The sequence below is a fragment of the Diadema antillarum genome, unplaced genomic scaffold (genome assembly GCF_040938485.1).
Source record: "Diadema antillarum isolate AM-2024a unplaced genomic scaffold, OU_Dant_1.0 scf00000201, whole genome shotgun sequence".
NCBI lineage: Eukaryota > Metazoa > Echinodermata > Echinoidea > Diadematoida > Diadematidae > Diadema > Diadema antillarum.
In genome coordinates this window covers 2,161,904-2,189,079 of record NW_027271090.1, presented here as the reverse complement: position 1 = coordinate 2,189,079, position 27,176 = coordinate 2,161,904, and the positions used below count along the sequence as shown (strand labels likewise).

The window sequence follows — 27,176 nt, the reverse complement described above, 5'->3', positions numbered from 1 at the left end:
TGATTATCTATTTATTTATGAATTCGATGATTAATTTACTATTAATCATTTTCTTCTTGATTTAGATCTGTTTGTTTATAGCTTGCCTTGGCCAGAGTTCCATACAATGGTACCCCACTAAAAAAAAGAAAGAATGATCATTCATATTTCGTAGTTAGATGTATTCAAAACTAAATTACGTGGGAGAAAGTCAATAAAATGAACCTACCAGGTTCGGTCAGCTATTGCTTGGGAGGGTACAATTGAGCAACATCCAGAAGAAATTTTGTGAAGAAATCTTCTCCTTTGTGATATTGCCTCCACATGTATTCCACTAGGTGAAGGTCCCACTTGTTTCTGCGAGTATATGTGTTACCTACCTATGGATACCTATGGAAGATTCTGAACGCAGGCAGAGCCTCTGTATTCAGATCCAGGTTTAGTCCTTAAGATGAGCTGGGTCATGACCAGGTGGCGTGGCGTCGAACTTAAATTTAATGGGTTCATTGTCCCAGAATTTATCCAGACCAACTTCAAAACTGAGGACACTGGGTGCATCTATTAAATTTCTTGGTAATCTATTCCATGGTTTCCTGATACGCATGTAAAATGAGTTTCTTCTTGTAGTGGTATGTGAACGAAAAATACATGTATATAACTTTTAACTATGTCCTCTTGTACATCTTTTTTATCAAACCCAAATCAGGCACTAATTCCTGATCATATTTATGAAATAATTTAAAAACTTCAATCATGTAACCTCTCGCCCTGTGGTATGCTGAAGTTGAAAGTCCGAGGTGCCTCAATCTCTGTTCATAAGATAAAGATAAAGATCAACTGCCTTTTGATCTACCACCACAATCCTTCGATGTTGTTGGTATGTTGCTTAGAAATAGGGCCCACTAAATGCAATGAGTGATTGACAGCTAAATGCTCAAATCCTGCTGCTCCCAGTTGGTCATAGGCCTTCCAACAGCCATTCACGATTATTGTTGTTGTTAATGTGCTGGATGATAAATGGTTCCAATGTGGCTCTATATCTCTCTTTTTGTCCGGCAATGGCTCAAGAAATATTTCTCTTGTTTCTTTGCAAATCCCTCCCAAAACCCACTGTCCGTCAATCAATCTACCTTTCTTGATACATACTTCCGCTTCCCAAACTTTGACTCGTCCATTTCAACAACCTTTCTTGTCCACCAATGGGTGTGTCGCAGTGTAACTTGTTGAGAACAGTCCACTGACAAATCTCTCTACAGTAGTTGTAATAGTCACTAACAGTCTCGTTGTCACAATTGTCTTGGAAGTAGAACATGTAGAACTACTCGAAGAAGTTGACGCAGCTACTGATGAAGTTGATACTGAAGAAGATGAAGTTGATGTAGAGGGGAGTTGAAGAAGAAGTTGAAGTTGAAGTAGAAAGAATCGCAGTCTCTACATCTGCTTCACCGTCAGCAGCTGACAGTGCTCACTTTCTGTGGTAATGTCCGGAGGTAATGAAAGTCTGAAGAAGAAGTTGAAGTTTAAGTAGAAGGAGTGGCAGTGTCTACATCTGCTTCACCGACAGTTCACTGTCTGTCGTAGAATCTCCGGAGGAGATGGGGAAGCCTCATGAACAGCTCTGCCCAATGACAGTTTGTGAATAAAGCAATACACACGAAGGAGATCCTTCGGCGCAGACTCAGACTGCTTTGGTTGAACCAAGTTACTTTCCGGATTGGAGCTTGTTTTTTCTTTAGTTTGCACCTCCTCCTTTTGCACTTGAAACGACCTTCGGATTTTGTTCTTCCCTGTCACTGAACCTGAAGATGTGAAAAAGAAAAAGACAAGCAAATTAATCATCATTTAGTACAAGTTGAGGACGTGTAGTATAGCTGACATCGTTTTTAGCAATAAAAGGTCACATTTTCGTTCTACATAATAATATAGGACCTACCCTGTAGATGCTATTCAGCTGACACTTGCGGGTGGGACACTTCACGCTGCTAGCGATTAATCCAAGTTCCTGAGCGTACTTTACCGCCCATTCTTTATCCTGAATTTTAAGGGATAAACGAAGAAAATTCAGTCTGTGGTTTACCCCATTGTTTCCTTCCAGATTTATCACCTGTACAATGTCTCAGCTACATAAGACAGTTGTAAGACCAGAGCTACTGGGCGAAGTTGAGTATATTGATATTATGCATTAGAGGTCTTATCAACATAGGACCCATGATTGCATAAATGAATGAAAATCAAATACAAATTGCCTGATTTGTTTATTTTTGTATTTTTGTTGTATTGTACTGTATTGTATTTATTTTCCGCATAAAATCAACATAAAAATACACAAATGAAAATCATACATGTTGATTGGGATATGGCTGGATTGCCCTGCTCAGCTGTGCCTACAAGACACTACTGTTCTACCGAGGGGTCCAGGAAACCATAAAAACAGCAGTAGTACCTATACATAAAAATAACTAAATTTCAAGAAACAATATACAACTGTAATCATAAAAAATACACGTACATAAAATTAGAATGAATAAAAAACATGAAAATAATATGGGTGTACGTTGTTGAAAATCATAAGAACATAGGAATAGAATTATTTTATCACCTTGTTAAAAACGGATAACTTGAAGGAGGACTTATATTCCAGCGGTAAATAGTTGTAGCTGCAAGTCCCATTGTACACAACCATATTCTTCTACAGTATTCGGTCGTGATCTTTGGCAATGAAAGATTTCCATTCTGATGAAGGGCGTATTTAAATGCTGAACAAATCTAAACGAATCTTTAAGGTAAGGAGCACTTAAATCATGTAGACACTTAAAAACCATGGAATACAAGTGCCGATCCAGTTCAACTTTTTATTAATTTCATGATTCAATGGATGTTTATAGGGACTAATTCCAAGAATAATCTTGCCTACCCTATTTTGTAACTTTTGTAATTTCATAGTGTATTTCGTTTTGGACGAATCATAAATCAAATCTGCGTAATCCAAAATTCGAAGAATTAAAGAGTTGTATACTAATTTAAGGCAGGTTTCATGAAGAAAATGAAGAAGCAGACATAACTTACTAATTTACTAATCTTGCTGCATATAAAGAATATCCCATTTCAGTCGTTGATCAAAGGTGATATCAAGATATCTAACAGTCTCTTTATGCTTATCACCTGTCCGCACAATGTATTCGGAGAGTAGAACGCCTTGATAATAAACTGCTGGAGCCAATGAGAAAACTCTGTCTTTTTTTTTTTTTTTTTGGGGGGGGGGTTAAACTCAGTTTGTTCAAACACATCTACTCATGCACAAGTTTCAGATCATGCACGGTTTAACATTTTGTTTTCCTCTCTCTCCTTTCTCTTTATCCCAAGTTTCAACAAAGTTCATTCAATTATAGGTAGCGTCATTTGTGTAGCACCTGCCGCTATATACGTAACTAAGCTGGAAAACAATCATGTCAAATCTTCAGTTCGAGTCGAGTGTGAGTGAATTAATCCGACTGGACGGCCCGCTGAGCATGGGCAGTGGATCCGCTCTTCCGCGCTGGCAACGAAAGGCGATTGAGGGAAAAGGTAAAAGAAACTTCTGTATGAGTAGGCCTAGTGTTCGTAAAAAGTGGAATTATTGCGAAACTACTATACTACTACTACTACGGGAATAAACTAACAGTAGCTGATTTTACTGCCTAGAATAGTAGTAATATCGGTAATTATACTTAGAGGAGACCTCCGGAGGATTTTCAGACTTTACATTTGAACAAATTTAAATCAGTTATACTGAGTAGAGTTGCAGAATTTATGGTGATTTGGATGGGGAATATGAATGTTTTCAAAATGTGTGACAAATTGCAATGAACAATTCCAGGATGATGACATGGCAACCTCACCTCGAGAATACATGAGTTGGGGCTCAAGGAAGCAGAACAAAAGAAGAAAGCATGCATAGATTCTACACAGGTGAACTTGTTAGGCAAGCGGTATTGTAATAGAATTACGCTGCTTCATTTCTGAAATATGTGAGGCTCTACGTCATCAACATTGTTCAGTGTAATCTGTTTAAGATTTTTGTATTGAGTATTGGTTCCTCTGCTCAAGGACAACAATAAATTCCACAAATCTATACATGGAGCTGTCGATTTATGTACAACATGATGTGAAGTTATGAAAATTGTCTGGGATGTCCCTTTAAGGACAACTGCCTAACACAGTGGCAATATGATATAATCAATATACTGTTATCATCTGAACTATAATACAAAAGGGCTCTTGAGTTGCTTTTCCTGTGGGCCTGAAGTTTTGGTCAACAAGGGTGATTTTGGGTTTTCAGTGATTTTGGATAGAGTTGTTCCTTATCTATCATGATAAATAACATTAATATCACAAAGAATTATGCAAGATTTTACCGGATTTTGCCATACCTTTTTCTTTAATGCTTCAAAGTTGGTTTTTCGTTTTGTTTGGTTTTTATTCATTCATTCTATCAATTCGAAATTATTTTCTATAGAGAGAGGGTTGGCGTTGTCACCGTCGAGTCTGAGAAAGACACCTTCCAAAGGACTGAGGCGGACACCATCCAGAAAAGGATCCGAGAGATCGCCCAGAAAGACGCCTGGAAGAAAGACTAGCAAGTCTCCAGGAAAAGATACGACCAAGCAAAACGGAGGTGGTGGAGACAGGTTTGTATCATTGAGTTGTAATGATAATAAACTCAAAATAGTTATTATATGTATCTCTACGGTTTGTATCCGCCTCCATTTTGTCTCTCTCTTTCTTCCCCTCTAAACCACCCTCCTCTCTCTCCGTCCCCCTTTCTTTATCCCTATTTCCTTTGCTAAATCTCTCCTAACGCCTTCCTCTTTGAATTGTTTTTTTTTTTTTTTTTGGGGGGGGGGGGGGTCTGTTAAATTATCTCTACATTTCTCTTATCTCCCTTTTCCCTATCTAAATCTCTACTTTATTTTCTTTGAATCTACTTGGTTTCTTATGAATTTTGAATCTCTTCATCCATCTCCCTTCCGCCATGTCTGTTTGTCTGTCTGTATCTGTCTCTCTGTCTGTTTCTCTGTCTGTCTGTTTCTCTCCCCTTAACCATTCTGTCGTCAGCTCATGATATACAATCTAAGTTAAACAGCTAGTTCACGATGATTTATAAGAATATATGCCTGCATAAGGCCAATGATAAAATAATTACTTCAACACTTCTTCGGGAAATATCCTTGTGATTTTTGTACCTGTTATAAAAAGACAATAAGAAGACATTAGGATAAAATTTGATGAGGTAACATAAACGTACTCTTTATGCTGAGATTATTCCACTTTTTTCCTTTTATATACCCCCTCCCCCATGAAAAAAAACCCCACACGTAAAAAAATAGATTCATTCCAAACCGCGCCCTCATGAACGTAGACCGGAGTCACTTTAAAGTCACGCAGGAAAATGCGGCAACGTCGGAGAGAGGGGACGCCGAAAACTCGTCAACGTACAACGTCGATTTGCAGGAACGGCTGAACGACAACCGTGATGCCAAGATCCTAACGTTTAAACAGCGAGCACCGAAGGCCCAAGAAGGTAAGTTCAGCTTTCAGATTAGTACCGTAGAAAATAATTAAAAGGCCTGTCTCACTGGAGGAGACGTGTTTGCGACTCTTGCGACACGAAAGACCGAAAAAAGTCACACAGAGGACGACTCCAGGGTGACGTTACCAAACAAGCTAACTTTGCCCGGAAGTCGCGGGGACTTTACCTGTGATGTCTCCGAGACATGTTCTCTGTCACGGATCCTCATCTTCGCCGGTTGTTCGCGGAGACGTCTCGGAGAAGTAGCAAACAAATTAGTCGTCGCGATGTGGCCGCAACTATTTTAAAATTTTTGAAAAAAAAGCACCACGTACATGGCAAAATAATATCAGTTACGTTTTGAGGAAAAAAAAAGAAAAGATAATCAGCGCATTCAGCCATACTTTGCAATTCCTGCCGGTGTGTACAAATTTGTACTTCGCTCGTCTATCCTGAGCGAAAATTGGCTCAAGTGTGGTGCGATACAAAGCACACAGGATGGAGAGGCACCTTGCACTTCCGACACATGTATCTGGTTTCCGCGCGGTCGAGGGATGCGCTCTCCCAGCAACTTACGTCTTCCAGATGATGCAGGTTTCCACACAACGCTCGGACGTGTCGGATCGTTGGTATTGTCAGTGTGAGGAACATGAATTGACCAGTGTTGTATTGTGAAAACTTAAGTTAAACAAATTTTTCTTATCGCTTTTCCTCCCGGCTCGATTTAGTTTTAGTCTGTCCTGGCTATGTAAATTTCCACGGGGAAATCATCAATCATTCTCATTAATCAGGTCTAGAACAACAACAACAAAAAGTCAAATGATTAACCCTCCTGTCTACTAGAATGGTTGTACAACAACGTAAGCATTATAGTTACAGCAAGGTCATTCAAATGAAAATTCAACTTCTTGTACCATTCACTTCCTCATGTCGGTATACTGATTAGTGAGAAAGTCTGACAAATCCACTCCTCCCATGTACGTTTTATAGTCCAACACAATGTCCAGTTTTCGGATGGCCTGTCCTGCCACACGATATCTCTTCTGAGTGTCCCTGGAACTACTGGAGTGGATGTTGCTAAGCATTGTAACACCCGGGCCCGTTTATCATGCCAGAACACTACAAGCAGTTCTTTACATCCCGTCTTTACATCACTTGAAAAGCGACCCTCCTCGTTCCAACTTTCTGCTTGGTTTCAGATCCTTTGGCATTCCTTACCTGTTCATTCTGACAGTGCCACATGCATTCCGGATCTTGCGTTTAAATAGTTCTACGAAAAAGGCTGGACTCGTGTACCAGTTGTCTATTAATTACCTGTACCCTTTGTCAAGCAGGCTAGTCATCATAGAGAGTATCAGTTGGGTGGTGCCTTCACTGTAGTTCTTGCTGGTACAAAGACGAAAGTTCCTGATTATATTCTGATGGATTAAAAATCTTATCTTCTTTCAGGAAGTATATCGCTGGCTTTTGAGGGTTGTACGTTTTGAAGCTCAGTCGTCCAAAGGATCTTGCGATGAGGGCTTCATCTATTGCTACAGAACGCCATGGTGTAAACACTGTACAAAAAGCCTTGGTGACCGCATCGTCGAATGGCCTGAGTTTGAAGAGGGGGTCATAGAAGGGGTCGTGGCGTTTCTGTGCCTCATCGTTTTTATTGAAATGCAGAAAGTGGAGGAGAAGCTGAAAGCGATCTCTCGTTATGGTTTGGCCGAAAAATGGTGTCAGGATTGACTGCCTTGTGGACCAGTAGAGTTGGATCAGTGGCTTCGCGGCTACCCACATAAACGTGTACAAAGCCTAAAGATGATCAGTTCTGCTCCTGCAGGAAAAAGAATAAAAAATTATTAATTTTATTTTCTTTATCAATATTACCCATTGTATTGTATTCATTCCGACAAATTAAAACAACATGTCTAGGGGTGCGGAACAGTAACGAATACCTTAGCGAAATAAAGGAAAAAATGTCCATTTGACAGCCAGAGTCCATCGCACTTGTCCAAGTGTGAATAGCTTCTTGTGTCTCACATGACTGCTTTTCACGGAAACCGTGCTGACCGTCACACAAAATCTTATTCACTGTCAGGTGGTTAACAAGTCGACTACACACAATCTTTCCAAGCAACTTACACACAACAGAGGTAATAGAAATATGGTGATAATTTCTTGGGTCGTTTGTGGACACCTTCTTGAATAAAGGACAAATGTTAGCTCTACGCCAATCAGCTGGCAGCTTTCCTTAAGGACAAGGATTCATTGAATACCTAACATAAGGAGTTGGCTATTATTCTTCAGCCCTTTCTTTCAAGAGTTTTTGTTGGTAAACCATCTGGTCCTAATTGGAATTTATTGACATCATTGTTCTTTCGTAATTTACGTACTTCGTCAACATTACAAAGAATATTTTCCATGACTGGAACACGTACAAAAGAATCGTTCCGTTGGGGACAAGTGAACTGAGTATCATTGAATGCAGACTGAATTTGTTTATTCAAAACATATGCTCATTTTATTGTCTGTCACATGAGTTCAATTTATTGCCGATGATGATATCGTCTTTTGTGCAGTCTTTTTTGACTTAACATTTTTCTTTTTGAGTAAAATTTAATACTCCTGCTCCTATCAACACGAAAACTTTAGTTTTTCCAGATCGAGGCTTACCCGTTGTAGCAACAACCACTGCTTGCAAACTGTATTATAAGCGATGAAATCTTGCATTAGACCAACAAGGAGGGAAAGATACCATGTCTTTGATCTTGTGCAATGTATTTCTATATAGCGTACCAGCAACAACAGATTGACCTTTTTCTCGAAGATGTATGCAAGACTGGAAATGCTGTGAAAATCTAAGACAAGATACTCTACCCCAATATGTCCATCCACAGGTTACTCGAACAATCTGAAGGTGTTATACAGCTCGTCCAAATCGACAGGCCCAAAGAAAGGTCCCAGCCGCTTCATCCCCCAGTCAGCCGATCGTATTCTTGATGCCCCAGACCTCCGGGATGATTTCTGTCAGTAGTACACTCCTTATCCTAGGTGTTACAAAAAAATATTTCCCACTTTTGATCCTTGATAGTTTGCAAACTATACATCAGATAACACTGTCATTGATATGAGTAATAGCTGAATAAAGTACAATTTAGTTGGGGTGATTTTTGACATGAGAATGTGAATCAGTTCCGTTACATTCATGATTAATTTTCAAGTTAAGTTCCAGATTTTGGTCAAATTTGAACCCTCTGTACAAAATTGATCTTTATGCAAGAACCAATGATGTGTATGTGAGAGTGTGCTTACATTGTACAATGACTCAGAGCAATAAACATGAATACATGTACCACGAATACCACCTTTTCAGACCTCTGCTGACTAGACTTCTGAACTCTTGCTCCAAGGTACGTGGATGCTTTATTAATAATTCATGATGGATTGCCCTGGACACTGCTAGTCTGAATTCATGGTAAAGGGTAAAAATGCATGTACGTACATGAAAAAAAAAATAAGCACACGTTTCCATGTGCTTGCATACACTACATTTCAGGATGAATAAAGGCTAGCTGTGATAGTGGAATTTCTCATGAATATGTAACATAGCATATCAATCCTGTTCAGGACCATTGTCAGGGTGTTAACCATACACTGCCATACACCCCAATTGACCCCTGTGCGAAATTAAAATGTTGTACAGAAGGTTGAAAACAGAGCAAAATCTGAAACCTAACTTCAAAATAAGCCTTGAATTTAAGGAAACTTATTCATGCTGTCATTCTCAAATTACCTCCAACAAAAATGTAAACTATTTAGGTATTGCTCATATCAATGTCAGTGTTATCTGATACATGAACTATTAAGGATCAAAAGTGGAAATGTTTTTTGTAACACCTAGTACTTGTCCTCATTCTTCACTTCCTTTCCTTTGTTTGATTTTCATCATTGTAGTATTATTATTATGATAAGAATGAGAATAATGAAAGAGAATGATATTATAAATTATTATATTGTCCTCATGTAATCAATAAATAAATCAAAATTCATGTCTATTTTGCCATTGCCGTTATTAAGAGAAGTAGTTAAAATTACGTTGTATTCATTATAGTTTTCATTGTCCTCATTGGGCCATTTCTACTATTCAGTCGTTATTATAATATCGCAGTAATTATGAGAGTAATCACTGATATAATTCCGCCAGTACGACTATCTTTAACGGCGCTATTTTTGTCCACAAGCTTTCATATATTATCTGCTATGACGTAGGAATGGGAACAGCATTGACAAAAGACAAACAAATTTGGACTGCTTATGGTGTTGAAGGTGAACGTAGTTGTGAAATGAAATCCTCACACAGGAAAGAGGAGGAAGGCTGGTGTATTAAGAAATAATGAATGCATCTATACAACTTTATTGACGACGCAGTATGATTCTGCTGAATGATTATATAACATAAATAATATTATGTGTTTTGTTCGGATGAGGATTATTACTACGTATCAACCCTACGCGCTTCACTAATAGTGGCCCCTTTCTGTTCCGGAGACTTTGGAAAGTGTGTACAACGCTTTGGGGTTTTCTGTGCCTATTGGGACTTACAGCTAACAAGAATGAGTTAATCTTTTTAGATGCTTCCCTAAACAGACTTAAACCTGATGGACTGGAGCTCGAAGAACATTGTCGCCATCGCTCTCGACAACGCCGTCTACCTATGGAACGCCAACTCGGGCGAGATCGACCACCTTTTCCAATTGGAGAGCGTCGGAGATTACATCTCATCATTGGCCTGGCTGAAGGACTCTGACGTCATTGCCGTCGGCAACTCGTTAGGACAAGTACTGGTAAGTTCTCACAAGGGAGCCTACCACCTACATGTAGCTATTATCGTTATCATAAACATCATCATCATCGCAACGTCGTCGTCATCATCAACACCACAACCATCATTATCATCCTTATCATCATTGTCATCGTCTTCATCATTGTCGTCATCATTATCATCATCATGACGTCGTCGTCATCAACACCGCCACCGTCATTATCATCATTATCGTCGTCATCAGCGTCATCGTCGTCATCATCATCCCCATCATCATTGTCATTATTATCATCATCACCAACATCACCACCGCTACCGCCGCCACCACCATCACCACCACCATCACCATCATCATCATTGCCGTTACTATACCATGAAACAAATGCTGAACGCCTTTCTAGATCTCTCATTCTTTCTGTAATGTCTCTCCCTCTCTACCCATAGCTTTGACATCCGTCTCATAATTTCCCATCCCCTATCTGCCACCTCTCTCTCCCCTCTCTTAAGGGATTATGTTATTATTCAAACATTGCAGTTCAATATCATTGTTTTTCATTCAAAGATCCTTTGTAGTGTGGGACATTACAACCTATGCGTAACTTTCCCTCGAATTCTTTTCTCTTCTCTGCTATGCGAAAGTAAAACAGCTGATGCGAAAGTAACTCCTCTTTTACGACACTTATAATGAAACCAAGATTTAAGATGTGTTGTTCTGATGTTGTCGTTTTTCTGGAAACGGCATACTTACAAATACAAGAGTACACTTTATGGATTGGATGACTTGTGACTGAATCAAGACCAATCTCTGCCACCTTTCTCTTCCGTCTCTCTCTCATTAATGGCCTCGCGACATCTCCCCATCATTCATGCTTCCTCTGCCTGGTGCGCGCTTCCCGCATGCGCACTCTTCCCGCATCAGTTCGCTCCACAACGGGATCTCACCAGTTAAAGACACTGAACTGTAATCGTCATTCGTTACAATAATCCATAGTTACCGTTTCAAAACAGCTCATTCATATTCACAACTGAGTATTTATTTCTGAGCTGTCGCTATGGAAGTTAATAGGCCCTAATTATTATTACATGTAATCAATGTACTACTAATTTGTGAAGCGGGACCTCACATTTTATGACACAGATTAAACCACTAAATCGATGTTGCCAATTTGAAATTGTTGCATCCAGCCTGTTGATATATTAGTGCACAGGAAATATACTGTGGTGATCTTTTCTAGTCATAACCATCCTTATTATACTAGGTTCCTATTCATTATTATATTATTTATACTGTTTCTTCATGAAATTCAGCTATGGGATATTGTCAAGCACAAGTGTCTACGCTGTATGGAAGGACATCCAACGCGAGTAGCGTCTCTGGGTTGGAATGCTTACATTTTGTCAAGGTATGGAGGAGGGATTATGTTATCATTCAAACATTGCAGTACAATATTATTGTATTCCATTTACAGATCCTTTGTAGCGTATGAACATTAAAATCTGTTCATTGTAGATTTCCCTCGATATCTTTTCTCTTGTATACTACGCAAAAGTAAAACAGCTGATGAGAAAGTAACTCCTCTTTTACGACACTTGTAATGAAACCAAGATTTAAGATGTGTTGTTCTGATGTTGTCGTTTCTCAGGTAATGATACTTTTTTTTTCTGGAAACGGCATACTTACAGATACAAGAGTAGACTTTATGGATTGGATGACTTGTGATTAAATCAAGACCAGCTATGACTCTTCGTTATACGGGTTATTCCTCTGCATATATTATAGGATAACTGATGCAAGTATGTACTTATGTTGAGCAGCATGACTAATATCAATGTTGGGTTCCTCTGACGCGAGAAAAAAAAAGGTAGAATACAAACAATTTTACTCTTTAGTAGTTTTATCCCAAAATCTATATGCGTTGGTAGGCCCCAGAGTATGTGCATGATTTGCTGTGACAGTGTATCATTAGAATACAACTGAGATTAATATCTTACTGTTATGATGAAGACGATGTTTAAAGTGATAATTGATTACTGAGTGATACTCCTGTAATTATATACATTGCCGTTATTGTTGTGGTTACCTCTTGGTTAGTGGAGCCCGCTCTGGTGGCGTCCACCACCACGACGTTCGGATCGCTGACCACTTAGTGGCGGCCAATGACGTCCACAGCCAGGAGGTTTGCGGCTTGGCCTGGAGTCCCGACGGGAAATATCTGGCCAGTGGCGGGAACGACAACGTCCTCAACGTTTGGGATTCGTCCAGGGCCCTGGCAGGTTCCGAGCCACTCTTCTCGCTCACTCAACACCAAGCAGCAGTCAAGGTGATGTACAAAAAGATGGATAGATAGATAGATAGATAGATAGATAAATAAATAAATACAGTGTAAATAGAGTGATAGATAAATGGATAAATAGACAAACAGGTAGACAGATGGAGAGATAGATAGATAATCATAGATAGATTAGACAATATAGAAAATAGAGAGATAGGTAGATAGATCGATAATTAGAGAGATAAAGACATTTTATTGCATACAGCATGCAGTATCCAGGAGTCAGATAACAACTGCATGCTTTGAATCCTGTTATTGTTGTGACAATATACTCACCTGGATTGTACACCCATCCACTCCAAGCCTTTCATGCAGAATGACTACGGGCGTAGCATTACAAAATTGAAAATGCGCGTTTTTAAGTTACAATAATGATGTGGATTAATTTCAGTGAATATTATTTCACAACTAAATCTTGTATAACCATCTATGAACTTTTTTTTCATTGGGGGGGGGGGGGGGAGGAGGGGGCGCATAAATAACTAAAGACTACATGTATGTTTCTTCAGCATTCTGTTTGTGTTACGTACGTGTTACCATTACTTGTACAGCTACTGGTCGATAGGTTGTCAATATTTTACAAAATCTTATAGAAAAATGAATGGATATCTCAAAAACTGCAGGCTATTAGCTGGTGTCCATGGCAACCCAACCTACTGGCTAGTGGTGGAGGAACCGCCGACCGGACCATCCGTTTCTGGAACACGCAGACTGGACTCTGCGTCAAGACAACAGACGCAAAGTCACAGGTAACAGAATTGTTATCTGGAAAAGAGATACTGTGCTTTATAGTAAAGACTGGAAGAAAAATGACATGAAGAAGAACGACAGAACAACGAGATAGAAGAGGAGAAGGAGGAGGAGAAGAAGACTGCAAAAAAAAAAAATTATTAGAGGCGTTTGGGAGGGGAAAAGATTGAAAAGAAGGCAGAGGCGGAAAAAGTTGAGGAGAAGAAAGACGGAGAGATAAAAGCAAAAGTAATGGTGGAGGAGAATAAGAAGGCTCGTTTTTCTTCAAACTAATTAGTTCAGCGCCACGCTACGGGGAAATTATGGTACATAATGGGGTTCTTCGTATCTCTGTGTTTAATTTTTCCCGATTCCGATGTGTATCACAGGTGAGCTCTATTTTGTGGTCACGTGCGTACAAGGAGCTGGTCACGGGACATGGTTACGCCCAGAATCAGCTGACCATTTGGAAGTTCACCACCATGGAACGGATTTGTGATCTCAAAGGCATGTGCAAGTCATAATCTAGAATCTAATTCCTAGAGTCAGGCCCATTCATGGCCATTGCTATAGCTGCAACATAACGTTCGACCTCAATACTCCCTAAATTGACCCGTGTAATCTGTAAGTGCAGTCTTAATGCTTCCACGTGCACTGAGGAGCCGATAATGTACAATGTATTAAAACTGTATCCTCCTATCCACAACGTCAATAGATTACTGTACGGTGTACATGTAATTACAAACCAAGACACAAAGAAGCTACTGTGTTACGCTGGAATTATAAAAGAAAGTGTTGGAGAAAATTCCGGGCAGCTTGCCATTTGAGCTTGTATTCCATACACCACCTTCTTACACCAAAGTATTGCATTTTATTGTACAAATATCTTTCACTACACCGACCTCTTCCCATCGAAATCAATGTCTTTTTCACTTACACCGACCTTTTCTCTTTGTCACCAAATTATTCCAGTATCACATCAATCTCTTTCCATTTTTTTACACTCTCTTCCTGTTTACACAAACTCTTCCGATAAGCACAAAATCATTCTTCCCATTAACGCGAGCGTATTTTCATTTTCATAAACCTCTTCCCATTAACTACACAAATATCCTTCCCATCGACAACCTCTTTTTATTTGCACAAACCTCTTTCCATAAACACCAATCTCTTCCCATTGACACCAACCTGTTTTCATATAAACAAACGTCTTCTCATTAACTTCAACCTCTTTCCATTGACACCAACCCGTTTTATTTTATACACAAAAATCTTCCCACCAACACCAAGCTCTTCCTACTGACACTTATAACCTCCTCCTTTCATTTACACAAACGTCTTCCCGTAAACACCAACCTCTTCCCATTCACACCAACGTGTTTCATTTTATACACAAACATCTTCCCATCAACACCAACTTCTTCCTATTGAAACCAACCTCTTATTCCTGCTGACACCAATGTCCTTTCATTCCCCCAAACCTCTTCCCATTAACACCATCCCCTCCCATTGACACTAACCTTTCCATTTTACACACAAACATTTTTCTATGAACACCAACCTCCTTTCATCTGCACAAAGCCCATTCCCATTAACACCAACCTTCTCCTGCATCCATACCAACCTGCAGGTCACACCAACCGAGTCCTCACCATGTGTCTGTCACCAGACGAGACCACCGTGGTGTCGGCGGCAGCAGACGAGACGCTGCGATTCTGGAACTGCTTCGCCCACGAGAAGACGAAGAAATCGTCGACGACCACGAAGAGCAAGGACCCGGTCAAGAGTTTCATCACGAGAACGATCAGATGAGATGGGGAATGATGTCGATATTAAACAATAAACAGTATCGAAAGAAGACACCATGGACAAAAGGAAAGACCACGCCTTCATACCAGCCAAGCCATTGCCGCATATCAGTTACCACTGATTTAATCAATTGTAAGAAGAATCCTTTCGCACTCTTAGACACATAGGATGTGATCGATGTTTTAAATTGGAAGTTTGATATGGAGAGGCAGTTTAGGTGAGAACTTTGCTCATCATACCAGGTATTGTGTTGTAACAGCCACCAAAAATTATCCATGAGAGCAATGAAACTTTCCCTATTGGGACTGAAAGTTGCAATTTTGTGTCATCAGGTATTTCGTCATTCCAGATCTCCTCTATGCCAAATATCAATTTTCATCGTACTTCTTCTAGGACCGTAAATTTCGTTCACGTTTTACAGCAATACATCCTAATCCGATGCCCTTGTGGACGATTATCCTGGGCTCTATGGTTCTCTGGGCAATGATTTGAGGAGTCTGAGTAAGGGGAAATGTCCACATGGTAGTCGTCCCACGGTAATTGTACCTGGGCGCAAACTTTTTGTGCAAGAGAACACACGTACCAGTAGACGGGTCTCATTGGTCAAATGAAATCATTGTTCCACAATGACACAATGAATATTATTATCCCGGGGTAGCTGTCCCAGTCCGAATACACCTGTCTAGGAGGTGGCTCTCGGGTCCGAATTCACGAAGATGGTACAATTTTTGTTCATGGTTTAAACCATTGACAAAGACCGTAGTTTTGTATGGGGCGCCAAGTGTCACATGGCCTTTTTCGATACGGAATGACTGATTTCGTAACGAAATAGGCCATGCGACACTTGGCGCCCCATACAAAACTACGGTCTTTGAACCATGGACAAAGATTGTGCCACCTTCGTGAATCGGGCCCTTGAGGTAAACTGTCCATGGAATTTCAACCTGAACTGTACACTTTCTAAGAGTCAGTCAATATCCCCTTGGTGTAAAACAAAATGTAAACAAACAAAACTATAAAACAATTGGCACTAAATTCTGACAGTTTCATATTCGTAAAATCGTAAAAAATTGTAATTCCGATAACAAAAGTCTTAATCTTTCAGTGAAATTTGCATGTGTCTGATTCTTCATAAAAAAAACAAAAAACTAAAACTAAAACAAAACTAAAACAAAAGGCAACCGAGCATCCAAGACGACAAAATCAGTATGATAACTCAATATGATTTGAAATACTATCTTCTCATACCTTAGTGTCCTACTTCTTTACACACGGCTCTTAACCTTTGGGGGGTTTCAAGAAGTATAATCTCAATTGGGGAAGCAAAAGCAACATAAATATTAATTCTTTTACAGGTGAACTCGCCCTCGAGAGAAAAAAAAAAATCACTTTGAATGCATTGATACAGTCCAAGGTAAGAGATCCGTGTATTTGGGCAGAATCGGACCTAAAATAAAACCATAAAATTGGCATCATCTGCAGACGTTCAGAAGTCTGTTCAGTGGACACATAGGCAGTGATTATAAGGCGATATTTCCTATTCTTCAACATCATCATTGCATTTTATAATAAAATAAAAACCGTGTTTCCAGACAGTGATTTTCAACATAATATAATTAGTTTGGAATGTAATGACTCTAGTCAGAGACCAAGATTGCTGTAACATCATCCATTTTATGAGACTGAAACTTGCTCCTCCATTGTATGAAATACAGCTGTACTGCTCATATTTTTGTCCTTTTTCTGTCCGAAACCAGAGAAAACAAAACAAAAACAACCACCCCCCCCCCAAAAAAAAAAAAAAAGTTAACGTAATGAACATCTTTAAATTTTTCTTCACGCACAACTTATATGTTGCAATATACAGGGTATCCTATTGTGATACCTTTTTGCTGGACTCGTACATTTCTCATCCGTCTTTGCTTGTATCATCGCGCTTAAGGCAACCCTTTGGGAGTTGGTCACTTAGATTTTGTGCGATTCCTCCCATACTTCCCCTTCCACCCATTTGTAATCTGATATACATTACTATAACAGTTGCATATAACTTCAATTACGAAAGCTTCTCCTCTTGCAGATAATGAATGAATTTCTACAAGACAGTGATATAAGGTTGTTCCAATATAACTCTTCTTTTTTGTAAATAAATGTTAATGTGTGTCCGAGTGTTTATTTGTTTGCAAGTGTCTGTGTGTACCCTCTGTATAATATTTATTGAGCACTGATATCTTTATGTTACTTGACTTGTATTTGTATTCACATGCAACTTATATGGTCATGAATAGAGGGTGCATTTTGTGTGTGTATAATTTCGTAGATATTTTACTAACTGAAATAAAGAATCGTAGCATACGAAGATTCAATGTAGTTCACTTTGTGTGTTTTAATCTGCCTAAATTTCTCATCATCAGACATGTACAGTGTCTGCTATAAACACTGATACAATGCAGTGCAAACATCGCACACTCTTCACACAGAAATAACATTTACGTATGCTTATCGGACTCAATTGCAGCCGAAGAAATATCATGCTGTAACATAAAAGCATTATGATACAAGTTCTGCCTTAGTATCCCAAATCACCCATCCCCCCCCCAAAAAAAAAGGTCTGTTACTCGAGAATAAAACTTACACATGAATAACGCAGAGAACAATGCAATGCAATGAGCATGCAAAGAATTAAACTAAAGCATTTGATATCCTTAAATGGTAGATAAAGGGTACATTGTTTCAATGATGCCATAAATTTTGGCAAAATACAGCACCCGATTGTAGAAACCTACTTTTCTCTGCCCTAGCATAAAACAAATTCCTTCATTTTCAGCAACTAAACAGACAAAGAACCAGATAAACTGCACAACTTCTGGTGTCGAGGGCCTTTTTATAGTGGGGTTTCTATGGTACATGTACATGTATTTGACAGAAAGAACACAAATATGCACATATGCCACAGGAACAAACAATCACTGAGCACAGGGACAAACTCAGACCGAAGGGTATGGCAGGACAAAGGCTGCTAGCATAGTGTCTATGCACTTGTATTTTCTACGGACGACTATTGCATTAGCATAGGCTATGCACATACATACTTGATGTGAGAAGCGAGTGAGGATGTGCATCCATGGACGTGACTTTGGGTCTTGTGCATCACTATAGCAACACCAACACCAACACCAAACCTGTAACTACAACTTTGGTAATCCCTAGGGGCTGGTGTTAGCCAATACGGAAAAAATCACTTAGCTACGTGTACTTGTACAGAGTTGTACTTCAACAAGAATACAGTGCCCTTCCAATATAACGAACATGGATGTAACAAAATTCCGCTTACAATGAAATAAAAATTCAGGTGGCAACATTATCCATTCCGTTGTTGTTTTTTATTATCATTATTATTGTTTATTTGTTCGGTTATAATGAGATTTTGATATAATGAAAGAAAACTGCCTGTTCCGAGGACTTTGTTATAACGGGAGTCCGCTGTACTGAAACTTGGATCAGCAGAAAACAGACAGCACCAGACTCGACACTAGCTACAGGAACTACCCTGTACATAAAGTAATTTTGAGGTCAATATCCCAACATCAACAGATTTCAAGTTAGAGATTTTCGCCAGTGCTTGTGTTGAGATAGCAGCGCCGAACATGAAATCACCTGATAACCGACAAAAACCATTTCATATCTGGACATGCGGGTGATTTGGCATAGTGGTTTCCTCACACAATGTCCAGTGCTCAGTGCATCATATTTCCCTAATGAGTAAAGCAGTGCATGTATAAACATATAAATGTATGTGTGTGTGTGGGGGGGGGGGGGGGGGGGGGGGGGGGGAGGGGATAGGAGGTTCTTTCCATCACAGCATACAGTCTATGCCTATCAATCGTGGTAGATTATATTGTATGAATGACCAATCCCATTGTCCAGGTTTTCACCTGTGCGTCTATCAGAAATTCCTCTATTGGCATCCACTTCTTTCTCATTCTCCAATTACATTTGGTACTGGATGAACACACAACTCCTATCAGAGTCAACTAATGCTTGCATATATGGGACTACTACGTTTAGCTGGAAGGATGTAAGCAAATCCAGTCAGATATAATTCTGGCTGTAGGCCTGCATTTAGATGTACATCCATGACAAGCTGCTGTAAAATACAATAAATTTTGCTTGTGTTCAAGTCTATTGACGGTTGATACAAATACCGCTATACAGTAGTACAACTTCATACGGGCAGAATGCACGTGTTATAAGCAAACATTTACATGTGTACCCTTTTTTTTTTCCTTGCTGGTACTGGGTATGGATATCCAAACTGTAAAATGTTCCGCGACTGCATCATGCCCTGCTGTCCATTTCACAATTCCTCATGATATAAGGTGTTCTTTCACAATGTCACATGATGCTTGGGCCACATCACATGACACTCCGGCCAAATCACATGACACAAGCAAGAGTCACTCCTTGGTTGCTGGTTGACAGACACAGTCACAGTGCAACACAATATCAAAGAGATACGTCCTCGATGGAGAGCTGATTGCCAGAATACCACTCACAAGAACAGCCCCCTCATTCTCCGACCCATGCCTTGCCTGTCGTACAGCACGTTGAACTTGTTGACAAACTGCCGAGGAGGAGGACAGTTAAATATGTGTGAGAAAATGATACATAATTTGTAATATGAGTTCAAACAAATACAATTACATAATAATGAAAACGTTATTTGATTAAGGAATCAACACACCAAGAGATGAATTACTTTCTACATCAAATTTATCACTGAAGTAATCAATGAATGAATGCATGCATAGCTTTACACAAAGTACTATGTGCTAAAGAAATGAAACTAAAGGACAGGAAACAAAGACAATTCTTAAGTCTTTTTGAATCTGCAAAACCTCATATCAGCGACTCTTTTATTCTCTGAATATCCAAGGCACAGTTGCATAAAAGTTGAATTTAAAAAAAAAGAGTTGTTTGTATCATTTTTCCATCTGAGAAGATGGTTGGATAGCCCATTTTCAGCAGTTGCATTAGCTGGTCTTCCATGGGGTCCAGTTGGATGTCAGGTAAGACCATTTTACCATACTAGAGTTGTAACCTTCTCACAGACGGGACCTTCATTTTGTGTCCCTCTGTAGGGGCAGGGAATGGGACATTTACACACAACACTGCTCACAGACACTTTAGGATCGAACCTACATCAATTGTATTTGGTAGCAGCGTGCTACCGACTGAGCCAAATCACATAAAGTCTCTGCATACTTAATTCTGATTAGCTGATATCCTGACTTAGCTTTGATTTTTCTGTCTTGCGTTTGATTGCATTCTTTTTAATGCAACCGAGCCCAGAACTCCACTCACCTGGTTGACCGTGTTGCATCCTTTAGTAATCGCTCCTAGGTACGCCATGAGGGTCACATCATTGCATTGCTGCATGGAGGTAAGATTTCAAACATGACATACAGTACTGTAATCAAAGACCTTGTGAGAATGAAGAATGATATTAAGCAGACACATAAAAGTCATCCCAAAAATTAATCCTGTCTGTAGATTAAATAAACCCATACACATACAAGTTTGTTATTCTTCTATTCCTTTATATAGTATGGTAATAACTGCTAAATTTAACCATAGTTACATATATTTTCTCCATGTACTCTCTATGAGCACAATTTACCTTCACTGTCCAATTCTTCAGAGAGGAACTTAACCCATTGAGGATGGACTGATTTTGCTCCAACACACATTTCCCATAGACACCTGCCTGAGTTCACTCGGGACTCGTCTTCAACGGGTTAGAGCCCATCAGTCCCCTGGTCCACGCTTAACCCTAATTGTGCTTTGCCTGTAGATTAGCACAGATATAGTGGAAACTTATTGTCAATGGATAGATATTACCTAATCCCCCTGTTCCCTATTGTTTCACCCTGGCTTTCCTGTTGGACTGAGGCACTTTGCTACATCTGAATAGGCTTTCTAGTTTACAACTACGTAAAAATTTGGACAGATTGCTGAATGCTTGTGAAAAAGTTTGGCACAAGATCGGCAAAGTGTCTGGAGATGTAAAGGGAAATTGCCTCCTTTTAGCAGCCCAACGAAATACTCCCACACTCCAAACATTGGACGGCTAACTCACGTTGTAGAAGTCGGTGTCAAACTTGTCGAGGTGGAGAACTGGTAGTCTGTGGCACAGACTGTTTGCGTCCCTCAGTACGTCATGGTTCATAGGGACTTCTCCCGCCTGGACGGCCTTCACATAGTCCAGTATCAGCTTCACACGGCTGTGTAGCATCTTGACTGCGTTGTGCTGAGCCATCAAGTGCTCCGCAACTTTGGGGCCGCACGAGAGAGAGAGAGAGAGAGAGAGAGAGAGAGGTGTAAAGGAACATAGAGTATCATCAACAACACTTTCATCTTCTGTCCAGGCTTTATAATACAGTGGAAACTCGATATAACGAGATGGTCGGGACCGAGTCATTTTCCTCGTTATAGCCGATATCTCGTTATATCAGTAGGCATAAAAGAAGGCATAAAATAAAGACATTAATTTGCACATGTGGGACTACAGATCATATTTCAATCCATACTGATAACTTGATATTGTGTGTGAGGGAATTACTCACCTTTATGGGTAAGAAGATGTTTTTCGCCAAGGAAATCCAATATCAAGAATGTGTTTCTTATTAATTGTAGATGTTTGAATTTGTAAATTTATATAGCTTGCGATTGTATCAAGATCGTCTGTGGATTGGTATGTGGTTATCGTATGGGTGTGTGTTGTGTGGAAAGCTTGAATATGGTCTGCACAATGCTGTGTGTGTATGTGACACATACATTATGACTGCGTGTGTGTGAAGACGGGGAATTCCCTAAGTAGAAGGCCAATCACAGCATCAGATTGCCTCACACCTGCTAAACGTCATGATGATGTCATGTATACATATGGCCGTCCCACCACATTCTCTGCATGTATCAGTGTGCGTGCACACACACACTTCACACGTACAACATGCAGTGCTAGCTGGAGTGCACTGAAGAAAATGATTATGTGTATACAAGACAGTTTTTGGCGCATCAAGCTTTACAATCTCGGAAGATGATAGCACAGGCGAAATAAAGCTTTACCGAAGGCATTTTGCTTTACCTCGCTATAACAGGTTTGATTTACTATGTTTTTCTTTGTTTGGAAGTCACAAAATTTATCTCGTTATAGCAGTTATTTCGTTATAGCCGATCTCGCTATAAGAGTAGCATTTTACATAGACTTGCGTGGAAGGAAATTTGGGACCGAGAAAATTTCCTCGTTATAACCGATATCTCGTTATAGCAGTGTTCGTTATACCGAGTTTCCCCTGTAACAGTCATTTCAACAGCTCAAGGTATGGAGGCCAAGGGTCATCTCTGAATTGTACTGCTTGTCTTTATACACTGGAAACATTAAATGAGAGTGGATACATTAATTACTATTTGCATGAATTTTGAATAGATTTTGAGGAAAAAACCTGCCAATTATAGTGAGAAACAGAAAGATTGTAATCTTACAAGAACGGGCTGCCAATTTTGAGAATCAATTAGAAATTTAGCACACATGGATTTTTGTAAATCCTGTAAATGAACAGATAAATATATATGAATATACAAGTGCTCGTATGAAAATCAAATTATATTTTTACATCATTGTACAATAAATTGTACTTTATGAAATGCTAACAACAAGTAGTAGAAATTATGATGGTGAAATACAGCATAAAATTATAAATTTCCTTGGTTTTTGGAATTACTATTACAGTATATAACACAAAAAGTGCAACTAGTCCAATGACTTTTTCATACAACTACTAGTATAAGTCTAGTCAGATGGCTTTACACAACAGGTTTTCACTCACAACAGGCCAAATTCAATTTCTTCTCCCATCTAAAAATAATTATGAAACACTCTATCGAGGCACTCCTCGACAAAAAATAAATAAATAAATAAAAACAAAGATTGTGGACAATATGAAACTGTGCACATAAGTTTACTACAAAAGAATATTTTCTTTAAAAAATCAAAGGAAGCAAAAAAAGTTGTGAACCCTTTGAGGTTCCAAGTGATTCTTACCCATGGAGCTTTCCATAGTCTCGCTGTTGGTTACCCTGGCGACGTGATCCACCCCGATCCGCTCAGCTTCCTCCGTGGCCAGCGTGAAGTTGAGCTCCACAAAGAGCATGGTGGCCACGCCTTGTATCAGATCAATCACAGACTCATACATTGTGACTGGAAGCTACAGACAGAACACATTAGTAGATACCATCAGTTCTTTACAGATGCATATCAATGAGCATGGTCACGATACTGCCAAGAAGGGTGTTAGCTAGATCTTCTACTCCAAAACTCACTTTCCTGCATGAACATCCATTTGCACTAGTTTACAACATCTCAGTGGTGGCATCCAAACAAAAAGAAGAACTCTGAATACTTCCACTTGAGCTGCACTCTATCAATCTTTGTCTCAATATGAATGTAATTTCGCTTTACCACCAAAATGATTATTATGTCTCATTTTACTCTTTTTTTTTTATTAGTTGTAGCACGATTATTGTAAACAGGCATTACACAACCAAGTACCCACAGAAACTTTAGAAAGTATATGCAGCCTTTTGAAACATCAAGCCTAAGTAAATGAAATTCCCTTTTGCCATCAACATAACAAAATTCATTTCACTTTCTTCCCTTGTAGTCATATTGAGATTACCTATAAACTGTCATTTTACAACCAAATACCCACAGAAAAAGATGTACATGCAAGCAGGCTTTTGAAATATGAAGCTAAGGAGAGACTGTCATTAACAGGTTACACAAGAGTAAGATTTGACTTCTTTTTTCTTTTTTTCTAAAGTGTCATTGAATACTTTCATTGCCAAAATAAAACTTAACAAAGCTATATGTTTTTGGTTTTTTTTTGTCCCTTACAAAGTGCTAAGTCATGATTTACTAAACACTAAAGCTTTGCTGCTTAAAATGAGAGTGTAGTTGTTCTCCTGGTATATGTCGTATGCACCAAAACTCATTATCTGATTATTGCAAGGAAGATTATAAATACCTTGACATCTCAAACAACCTTCTTTAATCAGTTCTAAAATTGACAGCATTCTGTAAAAGTCACAAACACTGGCCTGTAAGTGCAAAATTATGATTATGTTTGTAGGCTTACATCTGCCTGTCTGGAGAGAGGATTCAGCTTCAGGAAGATCGGGCTTTCATTGATTTCACAGATCTGTAAGGGAGACATTGATAGAGAGATATCAACGACATTGTGCAAAACTGAGAAGACAATCTAATAGAAGCTACACTGTATTATGCAAAGTTGCTAATGAGCATCAGTAGTTACTCCTGCTCCTATAATTATATCTATTAAAGAGCCATGGAAAAGTGTCAATAATGAAAATGTTTCCTGACACACTTACAACATTACAGGCAAAATTTCCCTACAGTGTAAACCTTCTTTTTTTTTTTTTTTTAATGGATGGAATAGGTGGCTTCCCAATGTTTTTTTTCCTTATCATTATTATTATCATTTTTTTTACAAGCTTGTGTGAGTGGATGAAGTCCAAAAATATTCCCAAACTTCAAAAACATTCAATCAAAATTATCTTGTGTTGTTCTGCACAAGAGTGTTTTATTTTGATCAACAAAGTGGACTTCTCCACAAATGTCATTCGACAGTCCTGCGCACATGCATCAAATCAAATCAAACATTCAATACCCTAATCGTGAATGTTGCCATCAATATCTGCAGTCATCTTGAGTTCTCAAACATTTTGTAACATCACTCCAAAATTCTGACCACACCCTTCCAGCTGCCTTGACCACACTTAGTGAAATTGACGTATTTCATCACAAGTACATCTACTAAATTGTAGTATGACTCACCTGTTTGTGAACCTTTATATCTGCTTCATTTGGGGCTCCTCCTGTGGTGTACCACCCAAGAAACTCAAGATCTTTGAACACTTGCTTGACTGTGACACAAATAGAAATCGAGGTGAAGAGAAACAGTAATGTGTTGTGGCACCTCTAGGGAGTAATTTGATATAAATATGAAAATAAGTATGCCTCCTGACAGCTTAGAAAACCACCTCCATTCAAGCAAATATGGGAACACGGCATGTGTCTGTTTATAATCCATCCATATTTGGTGAAATCTTCATTACATGATTTAGAACTTTTAATGCATCCTTCATGTGCCAATATACCATACAAGTCACGAGGCATTTCATACTAAAAAACAAAACTTGTTGATGAGCTGGTAACTGTGTGTTGATATTACATAAAGCTGGTGAGTGCATTGTATCCAGGGATTATTTCAATTTTATCATAAAATGTGAGTTAAAATTAATGGATCCACGACTGTGAATTAGCCATAAACTAGAAGGGTGAGGCACCCCACCCTTTACTAGGTTTACCATCGGTCAAGATCCCCCCACTTCAGTGACTATGGGAAGGTTCTGTCTGTATACTGAGATTCATCAGAGCAAAAAATCAAAAAACAAAAACAAAACAAACAAACAAACAAAAAGTTACACAACTCTTCCCAAACAGATTTTTCTGCCTATAAAAAGGGTAACTTAGACTCCTGGAGACACTTACATTGCTCCTCCTTGGTGTTGTAGTATTCCCGGTCAACAATGATGTCTCCCTCGATGACATCAAACAACAACTCAAAAGAGTTTAGAATCTCAATGTTTCTTCCTTCTTGTTTGCCAATCAATGCTCCAAGAACTGGAAAACAATGTAAAACCACAATAAATAACTTGGCTGAAAAGACTAAAAATCTATCCTGAATTGTTATTTTTCTTTTGAAGAGTAGGATTATCATATCAGACTTTGCCTACACTCTGCTAACAGCAAACATGACATCATAAATACTTATGATTTATAGTGGTCATTTTCTATATTATGTTGCTCAATGTCATGATAATTTTCCCTCAACAAAAGAGCATTTAATAAATACTGAACCTCAAGTCGGTCATCTACAGACTTCCGTATCATCAATCATCCCAATGTCCACATCCACATTGCATGCATGATAAGGATGAAACAAACATGATACAATATTGAATTTGTAGATGTTTTCTATTGATCTTATTTGTCTTTCCTGGTTAATAAGCACTAAATTTCAAGACTAAATTTGTAACAGAATCTTAAAGAGACAAGACAAGACTCAAGAGTCAAGTTAAAGACCAGACCCAAGTTTGGGAATCAAAAGAGATGATTCACCATCAAGGATTGGTAGACATTTGCATAGCGTGGGTCCACGATTTCATACTGGCACTGAATACAATGCTAATCTACTTTCATTCAGTTGTCTTGTGTAGGTAGTGTTACGCACTCGTCCGTACCGATTTCAGACAAGTTACACGAAAGTGAATATATGGGGCTACATTACACTACAGAACTAATAATACCTTGCGTCGGTTTTCCTTCTTGTGCTCGGATCCTTGTCCAGTGCTCTGAAATGTTCATTACAACCAAAGGATGGAGAGCAACAGCAACACTTCCAGATGTCCCACTGGAGGCTATCACAGACTGCTGAGTAGACGTAGAAGCGCCTTCTACCTCCATTTGCGATGCCATTTTCGATGTCTTACTATTGTTTCAGAAACTCTCTTGTCAGGACACACTGTACATTAAATTGCTGATAGCTGGCGCTCTGCAATTTTTAGACTACGTTGTTTTTGTTGCTGTTTTGGTTTTAATGGCGCGTAAACTCGGATCAGAGAGTTTTTTTTTTTCTTTTTTTTTTTTTTCTTTTTTTTTACGCCATAGTGATTTAAAAGCTGTCACTAAGTTACTATCAAAGAGATTTTTTCTCCTCCCAAATCTCTGTGGTTTAAAACTACAGGGCTCACATGGGTAAATATTTCCCCATAGAGACGTGTGAGGTGTTAAAGTTCAAAATGAGAAAAAAAAATTCTGTAAAATAGCTGC

General features: G+C 39.0%; 2 protein-coding genes across 2 annotated transcripts; one reads left to right on the top strand and one right to left on the bottom strand.

Annotated features, from left to right (window-relative positions):
- Positions 1 to 3,425: 3,425 nt before the first annotated feature.
- Positions 3,426 to 15,208, top strand: LOC139723860 (cell division cycle protein 20 homolog). The gene is made up of 10 exons (XM_071635065.1): positions 3,426 to 3,543; positions 4,475 to 4,646; positions 5,346 to 5,539; positions 8,410 to 8,538; positions 10,160 to 10,356; positions 11,643 to 11,737; positions 12,427 to 12,655; positions 13,291 to 13,416; positions 13,786 to 13,903; positions 15,027 to 15,208. Exons 1-10 carry the CDS (start codon positions 3,426 to 3,428, stop codon positions 15,206 to 15,208), a joined length of 1,560 nt encoding a protein of 519 aa, XP_071491166.1.
- A 4,306-nt stretch (positions 15,209 to 19,514) lies between these two features.
- LOC139723858 (COP9 signalosome complex subunit 6-like) lies at positions 19,515 to 26,843 on the bottom strand. Its single transcript, XM_071635064.1, has 8 exons — positions 26,654 to 26,843; positions 25,836 to 25,967; positions 25,119 to 25,207; positions 24,400 to 24,462; positions 23,307 to 23,469; positions 21,342 to 21,535; positions 20,567 to 20,635; positions 19,515 to 19,826 (listed from the first exon to the last, which is right to left on the bottom strand). The coding sequence occupies exons 1-8, from the start codon at positions 26,820 to 26,822 to the stop codon at positions 19,755 to 19,757; spliced, it is 951 nt and encodes a 316-aa protein (XP_071491165.1). The 5' UTR covers positions 26,823 to 26,843; the 3' UTR covers positions 19,515 to 19,754.
- Between the last annotated feature and the right edge of the window lie 333 nt (positions 26,844 to 27,176).